This window comes from Rattus rattus, chromosome 5 (assembly GCF_011064425.1).
Source record: "Rattus rattus isolate New Zealand chromosome 5, Rrattus_CSIRO_v1, whole genome shotgun sequence".
In the NCBI taxonomy this organism is placed as follows: Eukaryota; Metazoa; Chordata; class Mammalia; order Rodentia; family Muridae; genus Rattus; species Rattus rattus.
The window spans coordinates 61,121,064-61,142,330 of record NC_046158.1 but is presented as its reverse complement, the minus strand read 5'-3'; the positions used below and the strand labels follow the sequence as shown (position 1 = coordinate 61,142,330).

At 38.8% G+C, this 21,267-nt stretch overlaps 1 protein-coding gene across 1 annotated transcript; it reads right to left on the bottom strand.

Moving 5' to 3' along the window:
• Positions 1-1,570: 1,570 nt before the first annotated feature.
• On the bottom strand, positions 1,571-20,951 carry Zc3h15 (zinc finger CCCH-type containing 15). The gene is made up of 10 exons (XM_032903572.1): positions 20,724-20,951; positions 12,516-12,617; positions 8,842-8,953; positions 7,895-8,047; positions 7,443-7,534; positions 5,679-5,861; positions 4,618-4,764; positions 4,408-4,509; positions 3,803-3,926; positions 1,571-2,402 (listed from the first exon to the last, which is right to left on the bottom strand). The coding sequence occupies exons 1-10, from the start codon at positions 20,796-20,798 to the stop codon at positions 2,212-2,214; spliced, it is 1,281 nt and encodes a 426-aa protein (XP_032759463.1). The 5' UTR covers positions 20,799-20,951; the 3' UTR covers positions 1,571-2,211.
• Positions 20,952-21,267: the final 316 nt, after the last annotated feature.

The window sequence follows — 21,267 nt, the reverse complement described above, 5'->3', positions numbered from 1 at the left end:
GACATTATACCATCATACAATTTTGATTATTTCACGTGGTGGAGCTTAGATTATGTCAAGTCATTATGCAAAGATAAGGTTAAATTCAGTTTAAATACTCTGCATTAGGTTCTGTTGTACATGGGATAATAGTGTGGTCTCATGAAACCCAATCTAAGGCGAAAAGAGTTCATTTAACTAAGCATATGGAAGTAAGTGATTCCTCTTTGTAGAAAGCTTATATTTATGTCTCTCTTTTCTAAACTCCAGGTCTCTCAAATTAAATTAAGTTACACATTGAAATTAGAATATAGTTGAAATTATGTAAATCTGGAATAAAAAGTATTTAAAATTTAGATATAGCTTGAAAAAGCACACTCAATTTTACATGAACTGCACAAGTATAGAGTAACTCTACTACGAACAATACAAAAAAAATGCAGGCTCTTTAGACTATTTTGAAAATATTCTATCATTAAACAACAAGGTAAAATTAAAAATTTCCACAAAAAAGAATGGAAGAAATACTTTGTAGATTAAAAATATAATACTCAGTATGTAGCCTTGGCTATTCTGGAACCCTCTGTAAACCAGGCTGGCCTCAAACTTGCATCTCTGCCTAGCAAGTGAGTGCTGAGATTAAAGGTGTGCACTACCACGGCCAGGCTAAAACCCAGAAGCTTAGCATATAATATCTCTGAGGCAGAAAAGAAAAAGAGGGCTGATATTTTCATGCTATTTCTTTAGATACTTTTATTCTCTTCCTCTTTTCCTCAAGACAAGGTTTTTTTCCTGTGTAGCCCTGGCTGTCCTTGAACTGACATTAATCCACTTGCCTCTGCCTCCCAAGTGCTGGGTGTGGACTGGCAATTGGTTACTTTATTTAAAAAAAAAAAAAAAAAAAAAAAAAAAAACTAAACAAATAACCCCACAAGGGCTGGAGAGATGGCTCAGCAGTTGGGAACACTGACTGCTCTTCCAGAGGTCCTGAGTTCAATTCCCAGCAACCACACGGTGGCTGACAACCATCTGTAATAAGATCTGATGCCCTCTTCTGGTGTGTCTGAAGACAGCTACAGTGTGCTTATATGTAATAAATAAATATAAAAAGAAAAAAACCAAATAACCACACAAAATCACAATACCACAACGATTTAAAGTTATCTAGTACTAACCTAATGTCTATTTAAAATGTGATATTACTCTCAATTTTCAAGGGATGTCAGGACCTTAGCCAAGACCCTGCACTCCAAGTTTTCTGGTGAATTTATTTACTTTCTTATAGAGTCAAAATTTATGTAATGTTGATTCCAAGGAAGAATTAAATATAGGAGGTATTTAATAAGGCTGATGATCTAACAATTTGGGGTTAAATAGTACTTAGTGTTTTTGGAAATGAAAAATAACAATTGTTAATACTGTCAGTACTCTATGGTTATATAACAAGCACGAGGAAATTTGTTAAGAGGAAAATCCATTAAATTTCTGCCTTTTGTGCCTATAACCAATAAAATATTATTTAGTTAAAATACCGAGCTAGGAATGTTAAGGAACCTTTTATAGAAAACTTAAAAAAGAAAAAGGCCCATAGTTGGATTTGGATGTATGATGGTTTTTATTTACAACTTTATTGGCAAAAAGGGGAGAACTTCAAACATCTTTCATACAGGGCGCTGTAGCTGACCCTGTTGGATTGAACAAGTCCCAGTCTCATGTCCACGTACAATACTGAACCTGCATATGCAGTTTCCCATTCTCATGTCCACGTACAATACTGAACCTGCATATGCAGTTTCCTTTATCAAGTACAGTGCTCACTTTTCAGGTCGTCTCTAAAACATAAATACAAAGGAAAGGAAGCCACTCATTAAAAACTGCATCAAACACAAGTATTTTAAGTGTGAATTTGTTGTTCCTGGAAATTACATGCCCAATGAAAACAAAAAGCTGGAAAAAGCGTTACACTTCCTACATGAGTGGACAGTTACAACAACAATCATCTTCTGTAATGAGCATTTTTAATTTATCACCAACTACTCTGAACTTACTATGAGATGTAGTCAAAGTCAGAAGAGAAGATGCAGGGATAGTATTCCTTTTGGAGGACAGAGTCCCTCCAGAATCATCATGGGGAAATAAACATCCTGTTGATTCCGGGTGGCAAAACAATTAACGTTGTCAATCTCAGTTCATGTTGATCGTACTGAGCCGACCTAATTTTCTTCCTTGTCGTCATTCTTCTAAATCAAGTGTGTTTAATTCTTCTTCTAGTTCATCCAGATCTTCACCAGTGAACAGGTTTTCATCAACAGGAACAGCATCGATGGACCCATTTTCCTGTCCTCCCCCTCCGTTGTCCTCATCCAAATCACTTCTTTCACCATTTTCAGCCAGACCTCCAGAAGCTTCACTTAATTTGTTCTCTAAAACAACAACAAAAACCCCCAAAACCTGAGATCAGTAAAGTCTAGAAAAAGAAGACATTACATTAGCAACTAAATTTTGTTTCCTGAAATTCAAGCAGCAAAGACAGGTCTTTTCTGAACTTGTATCAATTATCTGTGTCGGCTATGAAATCCTGATTTTGTAGACATCTGATGGCAAGATGAAATTTTTATAACTGTGTATCCTTTATATGATTTAGTAACTTGGTTCTCAAACAGTCAATGCCCATATACACATTTTGTTAACTAGGTACAAAATGACAGTAGCATGTCTATACCAGTTATTTGGCTTTTGGTTTACAAGCAGAGCACACTAATTATGACTCTCTGAAAATAAGGACTGGATGTTTAGCTCAGGAGTGGAGGCCTGGAGTCTGTTTTCTAGCACTACACATGTACGGAAGACCCTAGTGGTATGCTGCTTTGGCTTATCAAAGAAGCTATCTCCCCAACTTTTAGCGGCCTTGCTTAAATCTTAGTTAACTTAAATATTTCTGATTATAAGGTTATGGGGGATCAGAACATCCATGTCTACTGTCTGTCACCAAATCCCTTATAGAAAGAGCAAATCAGTATTTATACTGCTGTCAATCTCAGAGCCCAGGAGAGTAAGCCATTTGCTTTAAGTCTCAACTTGCATACTTTCAGAATAAAAATCAGGTTCATTAGTCTTTCCTATTCCAGCCTTTCCCTTAATTAGCACTCCTCTGTGCTTTTCCTTTAGTCCCCAGAAAGCCTTTCCTCCATTCCCACACTAAACTATCACTCACTCACACCTCTTGTCTTGTTGTGTTTGTCTCCTGCTAACCCCATTTGTCCTCTACTAACACCCATTTTCTCACTACACTGTTGTGGTAAAGTAGGCACCTTATTCCAGTAACCCTTTGCCTAACTACAGCTAATAAATTACTTGTAATGCTATTATTATTTTTTGACACTCATGTCTCTAATTTTTCACTGAAGTGCTTGCAGTGTTTTATAAGCAAGTGTTTTCTTTTTTGTCTGTCCTATAACTCTGGTTGGTATGTGCGGTGTGTTCTAGAGTGTTCTTCTGCAGTCTGACCAACTGAGCTCATTCACTCTGACACTAGTGCAGATGCCTTCCGCCTGTTTTTATCTGTAAACAGTCATGTAGGATTCTAGAGTCCCACTCAGAAGCTCCATCTCTACTCCTGCTTCTGGTCTCCTTCTAAGAAGTTTAGCCAATGGTTTTCGTAGCCACTAAGATATCTTTTTTATAACTTCCACTACTTCTATATTTAGCCAAATGTTTATTATTTCCAGTCTGGAACCTGAACACGTGCCTTTCCCAGGCTGGGTTAGCTCCCTCTAAACAGCTTCCTAGCTCTTTGGAACTCTGACAAATGCAGCATACTCACCGTCCTTATCTGACGCATAGGTGCTGAATCTTTCAAGACTGGCCACAGTGATCCCTGTCTCTTCTACATCTCTTGGGACATACAGGCTTAGATCTATGTCATTTACACCCACAGAGTCATCAACCTTTAAAAATACATAGAAAGCCAAGTTATTACAAATAAGTTTCCTCAGTTCACTTTTAACCTTAACACATTTTCTTCAGGAAACAAAATTATTAATACCATGTAAAAACAAACGATCACTCATTTTTCTCCTCCTTAAATTTCTAGAAAAAAAAAATGACTTTTTGCAGAACAAAATTTTAAATAAACAAAAATATTATTTTAAAGGGATTAAAAGTTTAAGAGAAAAAAAACCAAACAAACTACTGCACACAGCAATAAACTTACATGCCACGCACCGTCCTAAGTTCTGTAAAGAGAGCTACTTGATAAACAAACATTGATGAACTCAATTCCCTCCGAGAAGCAGTCTGGGCTAGGAATTACTTTATTGACGGAAGTAAGACTTGAACCCCAGACTCTGGCCCAATGTTTTAAGCACATTTCTGTTCTCTCTACTCATCCCAATAGCATAAACATACGGGGTCAAAATTTCCTCTTACCTCATCACCTCCTGTTCCCTGAATGTAACGGGTGTCGTCTGCTTCCTCGTCATCATCATTGACCAGCTCTGGACGAAACTCAAACACCTCACGACCACTGATCTATTAAGGCAGAAAAGTATCTCAGGGGGAATGCTAGCATGCATGTTAGACATATTTGCATAGACTAAAGAAAGACGGAATTTTGAATTGTGTGAGTTTGGAACATACCACCAGCGCTTTCCCTGCTTTGAAGTCAGCTTTCCGCCTCTCCATATCTTGTTCAAGTTTATCAATCTTTTCTTGTCTTTTCCTTTTCTTCCACGCAAGAAAAGAGTCTAGAGTGATTTTGGTAACATTTGGACCTAGGGCAGAACGCTGCAAAGGTAAGAGATTTAAAGTCACTTATAGTAGTTTAATAGCAATTTTATTTTGATGTAGGTAACTGTCCCTATGACCACCCTAAAACAGTAAAAAGACTAAATTATGGTGCTCTCTTTTCATGGCAATGAGATAAACAAGTACACAGAGACACAAACCCAACACTCTGGGGTAAATTTCTTAACTTAGCAGAAAAGTTTGTCATGAGAAACTGTTGGTAGAAGTAATAGATTTAAAAAACTTATCACATTAAATCCACGTTTCATCTGTGTTCTTTTAGATCATATTTAACTCTAATGTCCACTCATGATTTTATCCTATGTGACATACAAACAACAGGGCCATTGTAGGAGTGTAGACAATTTAATATCAGCCACTTACACGAACACTGAAGCCAATGATGCTAACTCTACACTCCCAAGTAATCTCAGCCTCACCTTCTCCTCAACGTCTCTAACTCAGAACAAAGCACTGCTTTGCTGCACTAGAAGAGGGGTGCATAAGCTCCTTCTTCAGACCGTCAGACTTCTTTCTCCTCTAACTGAATGGATCAAACATAAACCCAAAGCCAAAGGGGGTTTCATTCCACACACGTGTAGTATGATACAAAGGAAAAAGAACACCAAGAGAAGAATCTCAAAGTCTCATCCACATAAAGTACAAACCACAGCATGAAAACAATAGTAACCAGTACTTAAAAATAAAACCTACACACTCATACAGTTAAAGTATGTTTTGCTAATGTATATGGTAAAATTTACACTTAAGATACTCAAGAGTAATTTAAGTACAGTAACTTTAAGAAAAGAGCATATTATTTTCCCTTTCATAACATGCTATTGCCCCCAAGTGGTAAATATTAGAATTTGCAAAAATAAAAAATAGCTTTTAAAAGAAAAGATGCTTGTTACCTCTCTTTCAATTAGATCTTCTAATGAGATTTCATCTTCTTTTTCTTCTTTCTTTTTGTCTTTCTTTAGCACAAACCCAGGAGGAAGTGCATGGCGATACATGCAATTGTCCCCACCTCCAGGACACACCCAAAACCAGCCATACTTGTTATTTTCAATAGCTTCAAGAAAATGTCTGCACACCTATAAAGACAGTATTATTTAGAAGTGGTAGTGCAGTGTAAATCTATCTCATGGAACAAGTAACAATACTCACATCCCAAGGCTAACCACTTATGTACAAAGTAAACCTATACACAAAAATGTTTGAAAATGCTTCCAAGAGAAGGCCGGCTGGCTCACATCCCTGTAATTCCAGCTCCGAGGAAGCTGAGGCAAAAAAGCATTGCTGAAGAGTTCAAAGCCAGCCTGAGCTACTGAGTGAGACCCCATACCAAACACCAAACCAAACCCACCCAAAACCAAAAGCCAAACCAAACAAACAAATCCCTCAAAACACCCCCCTACCCCCGCAAAACCAAAACCCAAACAAACCAGGGGTTCGAAAGATGGCTCAGTGGTTAATGTCAGTAGGCTTACAACAACCTAGAACTCTCGGTCCAGATCTGACTTGGCCTCTGGCCTCTGTAGACATATGTGCTCATGTACACATACCATACACATACTACATATAATTAAAGAAAGTCAAACCACAAAGTACAACAGCAAAATCCCAAGCCTTTACTCTGGATATAATAATTTACAGTTAGTTTTCGTTAGTCTTTATAAATACAATTCAAAAGTCTAACTTTTAAAAATAAATCTAGCCCAAGGTCTAACCTCTAACACAGCAAGCAAAAATAAAGAAAAACTAAGACAAACCAAAGAAAAGTCCTCTGCAATTACGACATAAACCCTAATGGAATAGCTTGACTACACAGGCAACTCTGTACATGAGTCATAAGGACACAAGGTTCAAAGGAACACAATATAAAAATAGCGATCCTTCAAACACAAATGTAGTCAAAGTGCAACTGTGCTAGTCTAGTCAGGCAATAACCTTTACAATTAAAAAAAAAAAAAATCACCAGTACCCCTCCCCCCCAAACCCCAAAGAGTGTTTATGAACCAAAATTTAAGTCTTCTAGAAGAGCAGGACCTCATGAGACATGCACTCAGGACACAGATATATGGATGTTGAGTACAGAGGCTGAGGAATAATCTGAGTTTCTAAAGGCGGACTTCCCAGAACATTAGAGATACTACCCATCTAAGTCCACATTTTCCAACTCCTATGTGAATATACTGAGCTAGTAATTAAAAAAAAAACAAAACTTCCACAGTATTAAAAGAAAACAGTTCATTACGTGGGTTGGATTAATAGGTCAACTTCCACCACATCCAAGAAGATTCTTATCAAAATATATTGTATTCGTTCTGCTTTTTTGAGACAGATTTATATTTGTAGCCCAGGCCTATGTCAAACCTGCCATTGGCCTATTGGGATTGCAGGTATATGCTACCATGTCCAGCTCTGCTCACCCAGAGTTGAAGTAGACTCGCTCCAGAAAACTGCATTAGGAGACTTAAGTCACTCAGTTTTTAGACAACTTCTGTTACAAAATAGAATTAAAACTCCAAAACTAAAGTGGGGTGTATTTAGCTTATATTGGTGAAATGCGACTTTCTAGTCCTCAGCAATCCAGTACAAAACATCAATACCTTGCCACACAATTCTCCCTAATAAAAAATGCCACAGCAACTCAAGTCAAGAAAAGGACATACTATTTGAGTTTTTGGTTTTTTCTTTTCCGCCTCACCGTGCTTCTTGTTTACTACTTCTTCCAGCTTTTTCTCATCCCAGTTATCCATGGTATCTAAAGAAAGACAACAAGCAGGGTTCATCTCCTCCCCACACAGGCCTCCGAACAAACACAACACTCCACTGCGATATTCATAATGTAACAATTCTCTCTGAAGCAGCAAAGACAGGCATACACAGCATCACCAAATTGTCAGCCCAAGCTCCCCGGGCAGCTCAGATAAGTAAGATAATAGCACGCGAGGGAAGAAAGGCAGACAAATCAAAATTGAATCACTGTATTCTAAGTACCATTTATTTAAATTTTGTACAAAAATCCCAATTGTTCTTTGCAAACAATACTAGTAATACTGTGCTAATATGTTATTATGCATCTACTTATTTTTAAATTTAAGAGAAAGTTAAGAAGAAATACCTTTTTCAAGTTCTTCATCTCTTGCATCAATGTAAACACTTCGTTTTTCACATTTTCTCTCCAAAGTGAGGTCATGAGAGAACTTACATTTATCTCCTTTAGTACACTGTCCCTGTTTGAAGAATGCGCACACCACAGATTTGGGGTCCGCACCTGTATCAAATGGGAGGTAGCATTTATATTACAGGCAGGTAACCCACGTTCAGGATCCCCTTCCTGCTGCAGGGCACTGGCTGTTACTCTTCCATACCACCACTCCATCTTTCTTACAGGCTGCTAGACAGTAACGCATAGCTTGCCTCTGAGCTATAATTACTTTTGTCTAGCTTGCTATTTTCTATTTACTAATGTTCTAGAAAATAGAATTTAAAGGTACTTGGTTAGAGATTTCTTTATAGTTCTTTACATAGCATTTTGTATCTATTTGTTTTTCTTTTATTCTTATCAAGATAAATAGCTGAGGTGGAAAACCAAACACACAGGTTATTCTATAGTCTTTTGGCTGTGGAGACAGGAGGCAAAGAAAAACACAGTGGAAGAATACTGCCACAAATATGCATGAGACTTAGATACCCCCCCTTCATCAAAACACAAGAATTAAAAAACAAACAAAGAAAAAAATTGTTTTTATTTTTCTAAGATAAGGTCTTGTCTGCCTCTACCTCCTGAGTGCTGGGACTAAAAAGCACCACACTAGACACAAGTCAAATAAAAGCCTTAAAAAAAAAAAAAAGAGATTTATTTGTTTTATTTGTTTGTGAATGCTTGTCTGCATGCATGCATGGGTATCGTATGTGCACTTGGTGACTTGGAGTCATGAATGACTGAGTGCTGGAAATTGAGAACAGGACCTAAGAGCAAAAGCCATCACTCCAGCTCCTCGAAGATCAAATCTGAAACACGAATTACATGTAATAAAAATAGTACTACTGGTATTTAAATTTTACCTTTACTTATTTTTTGTGCAGCAACTACCGGTTTGAACAACTCATTTAGTTCTTGTAGTTCTTTCTTCTTGTCATCTTTCTTCAATTTCTTTTCAGCTTCACTTTGTGCTACCTACATTTCCAAGTTAAAAATGTAAATCTGATTGGAAACGGTTTTCACTATACAGTAATCACTAACATAAGAGCATCTGTATATTCACATGTGCAGTATGCAGTCTTTACATTAAGTGGCTCACACACTAGATATCGTGGGTAAACTATTAGCATTTACTAAACACTTAACCTGGCATTTAGCAAACAGTTCTCAACTGAAGTTCTTTTTTCCAAAGAAAGAAACCTATGCTCCAGAAATATATGAGTGCATTCTGACATCAACGAAAATATTCAGACGAGTACAGTGACACAATAATGGTTGGTAACCACCACGAACTACAGTGCCCTTGTTGAAAAACACTAATTTTGTTAGTGTAATAGATAATAGAAGACAGACTACACTATAGTTCTAGGAAACATGTTTTACATACCTAATACAATTAATGCATTTGTATTCATCTAAACATTTATAACTTACCACCTATATGAGAACAGAGAACACATAATACATGATGCTTATTTAAGGAAGGTCAGAAGAATAATATGGGAAGACAGACATACAATTATAATACAATATACATAGTGCTCTGAAAACAGTATCTGTATGTGTAGAAAATTATATATAGGTGATAGCTTTATAGAGGAGTTCTTCTGATGAACAGAACAGGAATGTAGAAAGAACCCACCGCCACTGTAAAGAAATGGTCCAGAGAATACCAAGAGATGAGAACATCAATGACAAGTTTAGACTTTACCAGTAGGTGATAAAACTAACTGAGGGGTTACGGTAAGCAACCAGATCAGGTTTCAGTTTGTAAAGACAGAGTGGCAACTTTGAGGAGGATACACAAGCAGTCCAAGAAGAAAGGCATCTGGTCTCCTGCAATTATAGGTAGGAAAGCACTAGTGTTTCAAACAGGGGCTAGCACAAGAAGAAAAGAGCATTTTAGGAGCAGAACTAAAGGACTCTGGCCATAACCAAGAGGAGAAAGAAGCCTGGGATTAGCATACACACACTGAGTGCTGCTGAAAAGACTGGGAATACAGGAGGAACAGGTTTCAGGGTAGGAGGTGGAGATGAGCTCAGTTTTGGACATACCAGCACGAAATGCTTACAGAGCATCTGGGCGGAGCTATTCAAAGGCAGCAGCAATGGACATGATACTGACTCCACTGCAACTAGACGGAGTCTAGTCTGAGATAAAACAGAACCTAATCTGCTACAGAGACTCAAGAGACAGCAGGAAGAAAAAGAAACCAGTAGAAGAAAATGTTTCCAGAATGGGTAAAAACAAAACACAACTGGGAGAAGAATGAGCAAATGCTACAATTAGGTCATCCCAACGTCTGACTTCAACTACACAGGGGGAAGCGGTTAAACAACAACAAACTATTCCCCTTTCTACTAAATAAAGGTAGCCTTTGCTGATTAGGCTCATCTCTTATGTACCTACTAGAAGAGTATACCAAAGGTCCAAAAACCACTTTAAATATTTATAGTAGAAATCAACTGGAAAGAGTTTAGAGAGATGGCTCAGTGGTCTAGGATTTGAATCCTTATTCTCTAGAAAAGCAGAGGATATCCTACAAGAGAGAACTGCCCTTCCACTGTACAATAAAACTAGTCAAAATTTAAAATCGTGTAATAAGAAAGATAGGATTCAACACAAATCTAGCTGTCTCCAAGGCTTAGCATACTAGTTAGTTATCCCCTGGGACCTGTGGGCAGTGATTCTATAGGACTCTTCCGGACAACCCGATCCATGGTAGGTCAATCTACTTGAGTATTACATTATTACTTACAATATCTAACACAATCAGGCTATGTAACTCATCACACTGTATTGCTTAGGGGGAACAACAGTTTAAAAAACTCTGTACTTGTTCAGTACAAACATGACCCATCTTATTAGATCTAATCACACCAGCAACAACAAACCTTTTCTTTAAAAAAGAAACACAACATTTTTAAACCTTAGTTGTTTTAGTCTGAAGACCTTCTTACTAAACAAGGTAAAGTTAGCACTTTGAGAGAACACTAGTTTTTGGCTCTAAGAAAGAATTGTGATGCAGAAGGAAAGAGACTCTTGATTTGGAGACAATGAAGAAGAAAAATGGATTAGATAAGAGATTAGTAATCTCATAGATATATTCTCATAGATATCTATTCTTAGACCAAAAATCTATAGTTAAAAATATACTTGAAAACTTTTCTTTTTTTTAATTAAATATATTTATTTTATATATGTGAGTACACTGTCACCACCTTCAGACACACCAGAAGAGGACATCAGATCCCATTACAGATGGTTGTGAGCCACGGAATTGAACTCAGGACCTCTGGAAGAGCAGTTAGTACTCTTAACTGCTGAGCCGTCTCTCCAGCCCAAAACCTTTTCTATGTTCAAGGAGTATTGTCAAGAATTAAGAAAAAGGAAGCATTGGGGAAAAAAGTTCTTATCTATTAAATCTTATGGGATGAAAGGTCTGAAGAACCTGAAAACAGACTACAGTTATCAACTCTTATGTAAGGACTTCTGTCTAAGAAAAAGAAAACTGCATAACAGCGTATACTTCTAGGTCAGTCCCTGTAATAAAAACTGTGTGATAATGGTATGGATAATAAGTAAGAAGAACAGAGAGCGAACAGGGACCAGAAAGGTCCCTAACATGGTAGTAGTTATATTCCAGTTCAGTGGTAAAATGGTGCTAGACCAATATGCAACTTCAGACTGAAAATGAAGCAATCAGAAAAAAACAAAATAAAATGAAACCTAAAAGTCTATATAAAAATTATAAATTACAAGGAAGGAGAAAAAAAAAACCTCTGAAAAACTATTTTACAGCAAAATAGAAATGAAGCAAATTATCTGAAACATTAACAAAGTTTTTTTTTTTTTTTGGTAAGAAAAAGGGAACCAATAATTTTGGGTAACTAGATACTCCAGACAGACTAGTCACAGACATGTAGACCTCGGTAACAACAAGCACATGAGAAGACCCATTCTGCCAGTGAAGAAAACAACAGAATGCTACTTTAAACTTATTATCCACGGAAACACTAAGATGGCCCAGTGAATAAAGGTATTTTCTGTTAACCCCGAAGAATTCAGTTTAGTATTGGACTCCACAGAGTGGAGAGAACCAACTCTTGAGAAATTGTCCTCAGACCCACAGACATTGTGGTGCACTGGCATGTGCACCCCCATGCATACAATTAAATAAATAAAACAAATTATAAGTCCATTTGATCTAGAAAGAGAAGTCTGTAGATAATTTATTTAAGGACATTGTTGACAAGGATACTTCTTGTGGAAGTATTCTAGTGTTAAAGAGCTGGAAACAAAGAGATTATTTCAGAAATGTGAAATAAAAATGCATGTGTGCTATAACATAGTATGCAAATAGTTAAAAAATGAGTTTTATCAAAATAGGTTGGAGAACTGTCCAAGAGGTACTGCTGTATAAAAGGTTAAGAAGTTTAGAGAAGGATACTACTACTACTACTTCGAAATGTACTTAACCTGTGACAAATGCTCTATCATATCTCCATCAGAACATACAGCAATTTAAGTTCTTACCTGACGAGGATTCTGTTGTCCAAATTTCACTTGATGAGTGACAGCCTTAATAAATTTCTGTTGTTTTGCTCCCTTCTTATTCTTTAGTCCAAAAGTTTTGTCCTAAATGAGAAACACAAATGTTAGTAAATTATTATCTTTCCAATGATGTATAAAAATTACTTTTTATTGATAGAAAAAAAATATTTTTTTAAAGTAAGAATTTTTTATGTGCATGAGTGTTTTGTCTGCATTAAATCTGTGTACCACCTGTGTGCAGTGCCGATGGAGGCCAGAAAAGTATTGGAAGCCCTGGAACTGGAGTTATAGATGGCTGCGAGCTAACATGTAGGTGTTGGGAATTAAACCTGGGTTATCTGAAAGTGTAGTCAGTACACCTTTAAATGCTAAGCCATCTGAAATGGCTATTCCCAGATGTCAACTTGATAACTGGAATGAATTACAATACCTGTGATCCAGATACTGAGGCTAGAAATCTTGGCACGGATGGCAAGTGGCTATGAAAATCTTAGGCCCAGGCAAAGTAGTACACACCTTTAATCCCAGGATACTAAGACAAGATCTCTGAGTTCAAGGTCAGCCCGGGACAAAACAAGTCCCAGATACAGGCATGGTGGCACACACCTTCAATCTGGGTCACACGTTCTGCTGGAGACCTACATAAGGCCACTGGAAGATTTGCTCCTCTTTGACGCTTGCATTTACTTGCCAGCTCATCTGTTGGAATCTACTACAGAAGATCAGCTGAAACAACTAGCCTGTGGGACTAGTCCTTAGACTTCCCATTCACAGCTGTCCATTGTTGGGGACTTGGACTACAAATTGAAATTTATCCTAACAAATTCCCTGACTATGTAGAGAGTATCCATAAGTTCTGTGACGCTACAGAACCCCGACTAATACACTATCTCCCTAGCTCTAGAAAATATATATTTTTTTCTTTTTTTCGGAGCTGGGGACCGAACCCAGGGCCTTAGCAAGCGCTCTACCACTGAGCTAAATCCCCAACCCTAGAAAATATATTCTTTTAAAAACTGATTTATATCCTAACCAGTTTCCCTTCCCTCTTCTCCTCCTAGCCTCACTGAAATACATTACAAAAATGATTTATTTTTATTTATGTGCATTGGTTTTGCCAGTCTGTCTATGAGGGTATTAGATCCCCTGGAACAGGAGTTACAGTTGTGAGCTGCCATGTGGTGCTGGGAACTGAACCCGGGTCCTCTGGAAGAATAGTCAGTGCTCTTTTTTTTTTTTTTTTCTTTTTTTTCAGAGTTGGGGACTGAACCTAGGGCCTTGCCCATAGGCAAGCACTCTACCACTGAGCTAAATCCCCAACCCCATCAGTGCTCTTAATTGTTGAGCCATACTTTCAGCCCTGAAAATAGATTCTTTATGCCACAAAAATATATAAAACACAAGGGTTTCTATTGCTGTAATACATTATAACCAAAAGCAACTTGGGAGAAAAGGATTTATTTCATAGATGTAGTCTGTCATCTTGGGGGGGCAGGAACTGATACAGAGGCCATGGAGAAGCGTTGGCTTGCTTCTCACACCTTGCTCGACCTTTCTTATAGCACTTAGGATCACCAGCCTAGAGACAGCACTGCCCAGTGTCTTGGGCTCTCCCACACCAATCATCAATCAAGAAAATAAGGTCAATCTTGTGAGGCCACTTTGTCAATTGCAGTCTTCCAAAATAACTCTGGCCTGTATCAAGGTGATATAAAAACTAGCCAGCACAAGGAATATGAGCAATTTTGTTATTTAACATACCAACTAGGACTATTCACAATTTAATATCAACCTCAACCTGTCACCATTAAACTTTACTATGCTGTGATACACAGTGTGTATCAGATTATCAGTTCTGTCCCACAGTCAAACAAGCTGAGGAAAATGCTATGTGAAGAGCAGTCTCAACTTTTTCTTCCACAATGCTCGTAGTAGAACTGAGGCCATGTGCATATGATGGAATCCCTCTACTACTGAGCTGAACACCAAACCTAGATTCTTAGTCTTCAATTACAAGATATCTTACAACCTTCAGTACTGGGGGCATATGTACTTTTGAAACTCAGTTGACCTCAGGATGCACTTTTAAGCTAAATTTGGGGTTTTATTCGTTCATTGGAAGCTAAATTAGAGATTACCATTTTGTGAGAAGAACTTATGGTGATCCTTGGCTCTCTACCTCCTCATATTTACTAAGTAGGTTAAACAAAAGACCTTAGAAGGGATTTCAGATGTGTGCACATAGTTTTAGGGGCTATGAGTTGAATGGTATCCCTTGAAAACTTCTATCTACCAAACTTTAAGTGTGACTTTATTTGGAAACAAGTCTTTGTGGATATACTGGTCAAATCAGGTCATATTGAGAAAAGGCAATGTAAAGGCAGCAGAGGATTAACACAAACACAAGTTAAGGAAAAATTTGCTAGATGACATCAGAAACTTGGAAGAAGCCAAGGGCTTTCTTCCCCTGTGGCCTTCAGAATGGGAACATGACTGTGTTGATACTTCTTCCAGAACGGTGAGAAAATGAATTGCTTTGTGATAGTTTTGAATAATTTGTTATAGGAACTCAAAGAAATCAATACAGTGAGATCTGCCCAAGCACGAATGGGTGACACTTCTATCTGAAACCTATTTCATTTAGTTTCATTTCTCTACAAGGATCTGGCTAGGGGATTAATAAGTCTGACTGTAGGTCAGGTAGTGGACAGTTATGTTTAGATTATTGCAGATTCTTTTGTGGTCGCTCCCAGGCCCATTTTGGTCTGTTTTTTGGGGGTGGAGTGGGATGAGGTGGAGGGCAGGTCTTACTGTGTAGCTCAGGATAGCCTTGACATAATTCTCTTCCCTCAGTTCCCTGAGTGTTTATATTACAATAAGCATGTGCCACGAAACCCAGTTTCAGTTTCACATTTTAACCATTTTCCCCATAGCTTCTGTGCCTAATGTCTGAGAAGAGAACAGGTCTCCATCCCTCTACCTAGTACACAAACCTGTTTGCTGTGGTAGGGTTGTCTTACAGAGTGGGAGTGTGTATTAACTACTAGCCACTCTAACGTCTTTAATCAAGTTTTCAGCTTCTCATTTTCTGCACTATGTAGTATTTCCTAGCATTGTTTTCCAGAATTCTACAGAGCAAGTTTACTTCACAACAGAGAGCACTCAGACCTGCCCACTGTTCTACATCTGTTACAACTCAGCCATGAGCTGCCAGCCTTAACATGTAGCTCAATATTACAGGTAGCGCCAAATCTAAAAACAAATCTGTATCAGTCCTTCTCATTTTCTTGCTTACGAATGGTTTTACAGGAGGCAAAAAATGATTATGAATGGAACTTGAGATCCTCTGAAAAGCATTTAGTCTGAAATAATAAAAACTGTCAAAAGAACTATCTGAAAACTATGCAACACAACATAATCTTTATAGCATCAATACTGTCTTGTAATGTTTTTAACAGTAAGCTCAAAGATGTTTTCATTCTAAAAGGTTACTTCTTACTGGTAAATACTGCCCCATTCATTATCATTTACTTAACGTTTGCTTTACTTATCTAAATGTCTGCCTTGGGTTTTGTTGTTTTTTCCAGGCAGGGTTACTCTATGTTGCTCTGGCTGTTCTGAAACTCAGTCTATAGACCAGGCCGGTCTTGAACTTAAAGAGATTTGATTGTCCCTGCCTCCCAAATGCTGGAATTAAAGGCATGCATTACCACTGCCAGGCCTGCCTCATGTTTCAGTATCCCAGCATGGTATTACAAATTATATATGCATATTCTGAAGTTTATGAATACGAAAAAAAGGAAGCTCACTAACAAACTGAAATCGTCTCTATCAAGCTTTTTATGAATGACATTCTGTTTGCACAAAAGTTTAATATATTCTAGCCAATTCCCAGGTAAAATGGTCCAGGCTCATGTGTCAGATGGGAGAGCTACAATCAAGTATGAAATGCCCTCCATTTTTTATACAGCAATGAGCTATCAGGAGTGAAAAAGGAGGCTCGAGGTAAAACAAGATGACCAAAGTGCATCAGCATCTATAAATGCTTTGCCCTATATGCAAACACAGAGAAGCAGTAAACTGCGACTAAACAAGACCAACTATTACCGACACAGAAAGATTTAAACAAAGGAAAAAAAGGGGGTGGGGGTGGGGGTGGGGAGAGTTCAACACAGGGACCTGGCAGCTTGAAAGTAAAGTATTTCCAATAGCAGTTTCTAGGAGAGGTATAAAATTCCAGATCTGAAAAGGGAAAACAAAAAACATAGCATTTAATCAATTAGTTTATCTCAATTGTAAATATAGAAGCTTTGACATGTTTCAAAGTTCTATTTAAGAATACAACCTCAAGTAACCGAGCTTGGTAACTGTGCCATAGGCGAAGTTAAATCCAAACTCAACTTTCTGAATTAGAGGATTTACTATGGTGAGGCACTACACAAGTGGCTGAGAACAAAGACCCAGAGCCTTACTTGCTGGGTATAATGCTGGCTTCCTGCTTGCCAGTTCAGTAACCCTGGACAATTTATTCAACCTTTGTAGCTGTTATCTCAGCTTCATAAAAGGTACTAATACTTATCTGAGACAAATAAAGTAGCCATGCATCATTTATACAGGGCTTTTCCCTTGTTGCAACATTGAGAAACTGTCTAACAGAATAGCTCTCAACTAAAAATGACCGTTTTGAGCATATCTGACCTAAGCTCTTCCCACCACCAAAACCTATTTTTTCAGAGTCATTCAGAGAATGGTTTACCAAAAGCCCCGTCTCCCCCAGCACCAGCCTAAGCTGGCCTTAAACTGAAATGTAGCTGAAGATGATGTTGAACTTTTGATTTCCTAGCCTCTATCTCCAAATTGCTAGAATTATAAAACATTATCATTCCCACCCAGTTCCTGTGGTCCTATAAAGTAACATGGGGCTTTATGTATGCTATGCAACCATTCTACCCGAGCCACACCCCCGGGTACAAAGTCTTCTAAACAGAACATTCTGAAATAACATCAGTAGTATTAATAACATCTTAAAAGTAGGATGGCTCACAACTCAAATTATCAATAAAGCCTTTCCCTGGGCTTGGGGAAACTTTTACCTAAAAGTTGGTGGGGATTTAGGAGTGGGAAAGTATTAGGAAAGGGAGGTTTCAGTGAATCTGAAATTACAAAATAATTGAATGCATAAGGTTTCAAAAGTTACAGGGAAATAGGATATATTTCAGTGGATGAGTTCCGAAGTTTAACAAAAAGAAATTCAGAAGAGGGTGTAAGGAAAGGACTGCTTCCTAGGTCCATACATACCCAATTCTAGCCTTAACAACTCTGACCTCTTCTCTCCTCTGACCCTTAAGCAGTCCTACTCCCTTTACAGGCCATGAAGCAGGAAAAAGCCAACACTGTTCTAAGGTTTTATTACTTGTGACCCGAGGGAAGGCAGAAGCTGATAGGCTAACAGCTCTGTGATTCTCTCTGAATATACAACCTAAGATACTTTGTTGTCTAAGCAACCAACTGTGCACCCTAGAAGAGACTCACCAGCAACTGACAGCTTCTGTTCTCTTCATAAGCCTGGGTCCTGTCACATCTGTCTAGATTACTATTTTTTCAGTGGTGCATGTCCCTAGGGGACAAACTTTTTAATCTGCCTGATCGAAATTCAACACATCCCCACCCAAGTCAAGAATTATACTTATTTTTGTTCTTTAAGACAGGGTTTTTTTTTTTTTTTTACTGTACCCAAGGTTGACCTGGAATTCACTATGTAGTCTCTGCTGGCCTCAACCGTGAAATCCTTGCACCCCTGCTGGGATTACAGGCTCTGCCTAGTCTACAGTCAGAATTTCTGTTGCTCAAAGCTGATCTCAAAGTATTATTCTGGCTGTAAGTAAACAATGTTATATATTGTTTGGGAACAATATGGGAATGGGGAATAAAACTTGAATTTACAACACTATGTGATATATTCATTTCAAGAAAAAAAATACATATTCACATTGAATCCATGATATACCAGACAGCTTAAAAGAGGAAACATACAATTTTCTTTGTTATAAAAACCAGTTGTTGTTTTACATGAAATTCAACTAAGAAGCCACGATATAAATTTAGCTCCAAAAATTGTCAAGAAATTAAACCAAACTAGGCTTAATTCTATTACTGCATGTATTAGGATAATTCTAATCAGCATTTTTTTTTCTTTAAATGCATTTATCTTTTTTGTTTTGTTGAAACGTGGTTTTTCTGTGTAACAGAGCCCTGGCTGTCCAGGAACTTGCTTTGCAGACCAGGCTGGCCTAGAACTCAAGAGATCTACCTGCCTCTGCTTCTCCAGTGCTAGGTTTAAAGTTGTATGCCAGCATGCCCAGCATTCATGCATGTATCTTTGGAGAAGTCTTCATTAATGAAAGCTAAAGTTGAGTTCTCTTTGCTTCAGAAACAAAAATATACCAACCACTAAACAAGCAAACTCTTCTTGACTAAGACCATACAGATCAGTGGTAGAATGCACCCCTAGAATGTGATGCCTTGGGTACAACACCCAGAAGACCAACAAAATCTTGTTATGAAGACAAAATATATGCATGATTTTTAGGGTTACTAGACTATTATAAATAACTTTAATTTTACTGTTGTTTTCGAGACAGGATTTCTCCATGCATACCTGGAGTCATAAAACTTACTCTGTAGACCAGGCTGCTTGCCTCTGCTTCCTGGGTGACCTTTGCCACCACTGACAGGGGACAACAATTAATGAAACAAACAAAAAACCTTTAGTCTTGTTAATTAAAAGTGGTTACAGGTTCAGGTTGCCTGAAATGTATTCCATGTTGTTTTGTATTTTGTAACATTTATTTTTGAATGAAGTTTTACTGCCTTGTGGCCTGTGTTATGTTTATTCAATTTCAGTAGTTTCTAAGTAAAATGGTATTTCTGAATGTCCTTTAATGGCACACACTGAATTGCCACCAGATTATTATTCCCAGAGATTTAAGTCTCCCAAATCTTGATTTTTTTTTCTTCAGATGTAAAAGTGACAATTATTTTGCTTTCTTTCTTTTCTTTTTCCCGAGACAAGTTTCTCTGTGTGCCCTGGCCATTCTGTAGACCAGGCTGTCCTGGAACGCAGAGAACTGTCTGCTGAGATTAAAGGCAAAGACCAGCACCACTAGGCAATTGTTTTGCTTCCAAATGTTTGGCTATAGCAGTTCTACTTCAGAACTATGACAGTCAGTAAATTATTAGATGTCTTCACATTAATTTTATTTAAATTAAACCAGCTAACTTTAACTATATACAATCTGACACGTTCTCATTAGAGTTGTATAAGGGAACCTAGGGGATTCTCACTGTTATCTTCCAAATGTTGAAAAAAAGACCATAAGCAAGCATCTCATTCCGAAACACCAAAACATTCATTCTGGCATTTTAGGCTGTAAAATAGTGATAGCTTCTTTCAACTACATCCAAGTCCATGAGGTACCATTTATTTTTAAATATGAGAATGATTAGTATGGAAGAAACACCTTTACCGAGTGTGAAATATGGTTACCTAGCTTAAGGAAACTCACGTACACAATCGTTGTAAACCCGCTGAGGAACATTTAAGAACATCAATACCTTGCTTCACTCACTGAATGCCTACAAGTTCAATGCACTAAAAGATGCCCCCGTGTATATTGTGTAGGTAAATTGGGAGCATCCAATTTAACACAGGTACTGTGACAGAGCCTACACGTTTTATTCAGACTATCTGTATGCTTTTCGGGAAACCTCTATTCTTGACCTCAAAGTTTCCAGATGGACCACACACAAAACAAACGAACGAAAAAACGAGTAATAGTCTGCTGGCTCTTGAAAATGAACAGTGCTACGTCTCACTGCCTGTTAAAAAAAATAAACAAGGCATTAGGTCTGTCAGGAGAGGCCTTCCAGAACGACGATCAGCTTGTTTCTTCAGGCACAGCCCTAGGAGCCGCTGAAACTCGTGAACATTGAAAGGCCGGGCCGGGGGTCACTGGGCGGCCGTGTGGGCGCGGCGGGTGCGTGGGTGGAGACGCGGTGAGAGCGCAGCGGCCTCACTACAGCGCTGAGGGGCGGCGAGCCCCACCGGGCTGGGCGCCGACACGTGGCCCCGGGAGCGGCGCTCCACAGCCCGGCGAGCCCCAGCCCTGTGCGGAGGGGGAGGGTACGCACCTCGATGATCTTCTCCTTCTTCTTCTGCTCCGCCTTCTTGCTGCCCCCGGCCTGAGCCTGTTTCTTGGGGGGCATTGCGGAGGCGGGGGCGCCGAGCCGTCTGCGACGCAGATGGCTACCGTCGGGGCGTCCGGCAGCGCGGCGCGAGCAGGAAGACCCAGCCGCCGCCGCCGCAGCGCACGGAAAGCGACTCGCTCATTCGCCGCCCGGATGTGGCCTTTGCGACAGGACGGCGCCGCAGTGCATTGTGGGGCGCGAGGCGAGGCGCCCGGAAGTGGAGCTACGCGTGCGCTCCGGCTGTGCCGGGCCAGGAGGGGGCGTGGATGAGACGTGAGAACGGGAAAAGGGAGAGCGAGTGACGCCTGTTGGGGGCCTTTGAGACTTGCTGGGCTCGGTCCTTCACTGGCGCCTCGTGGGTTGTCCTGTCTCCTCACTTTAACAGACCCCTAGAGTAGAGAGTTTTAGGTCTAGTTAGTACTGGACAGTACCATCTTGGGTAATTACGTAGCGGCTGCATCAATTATGAGCTATTTTCTTGTCCTCT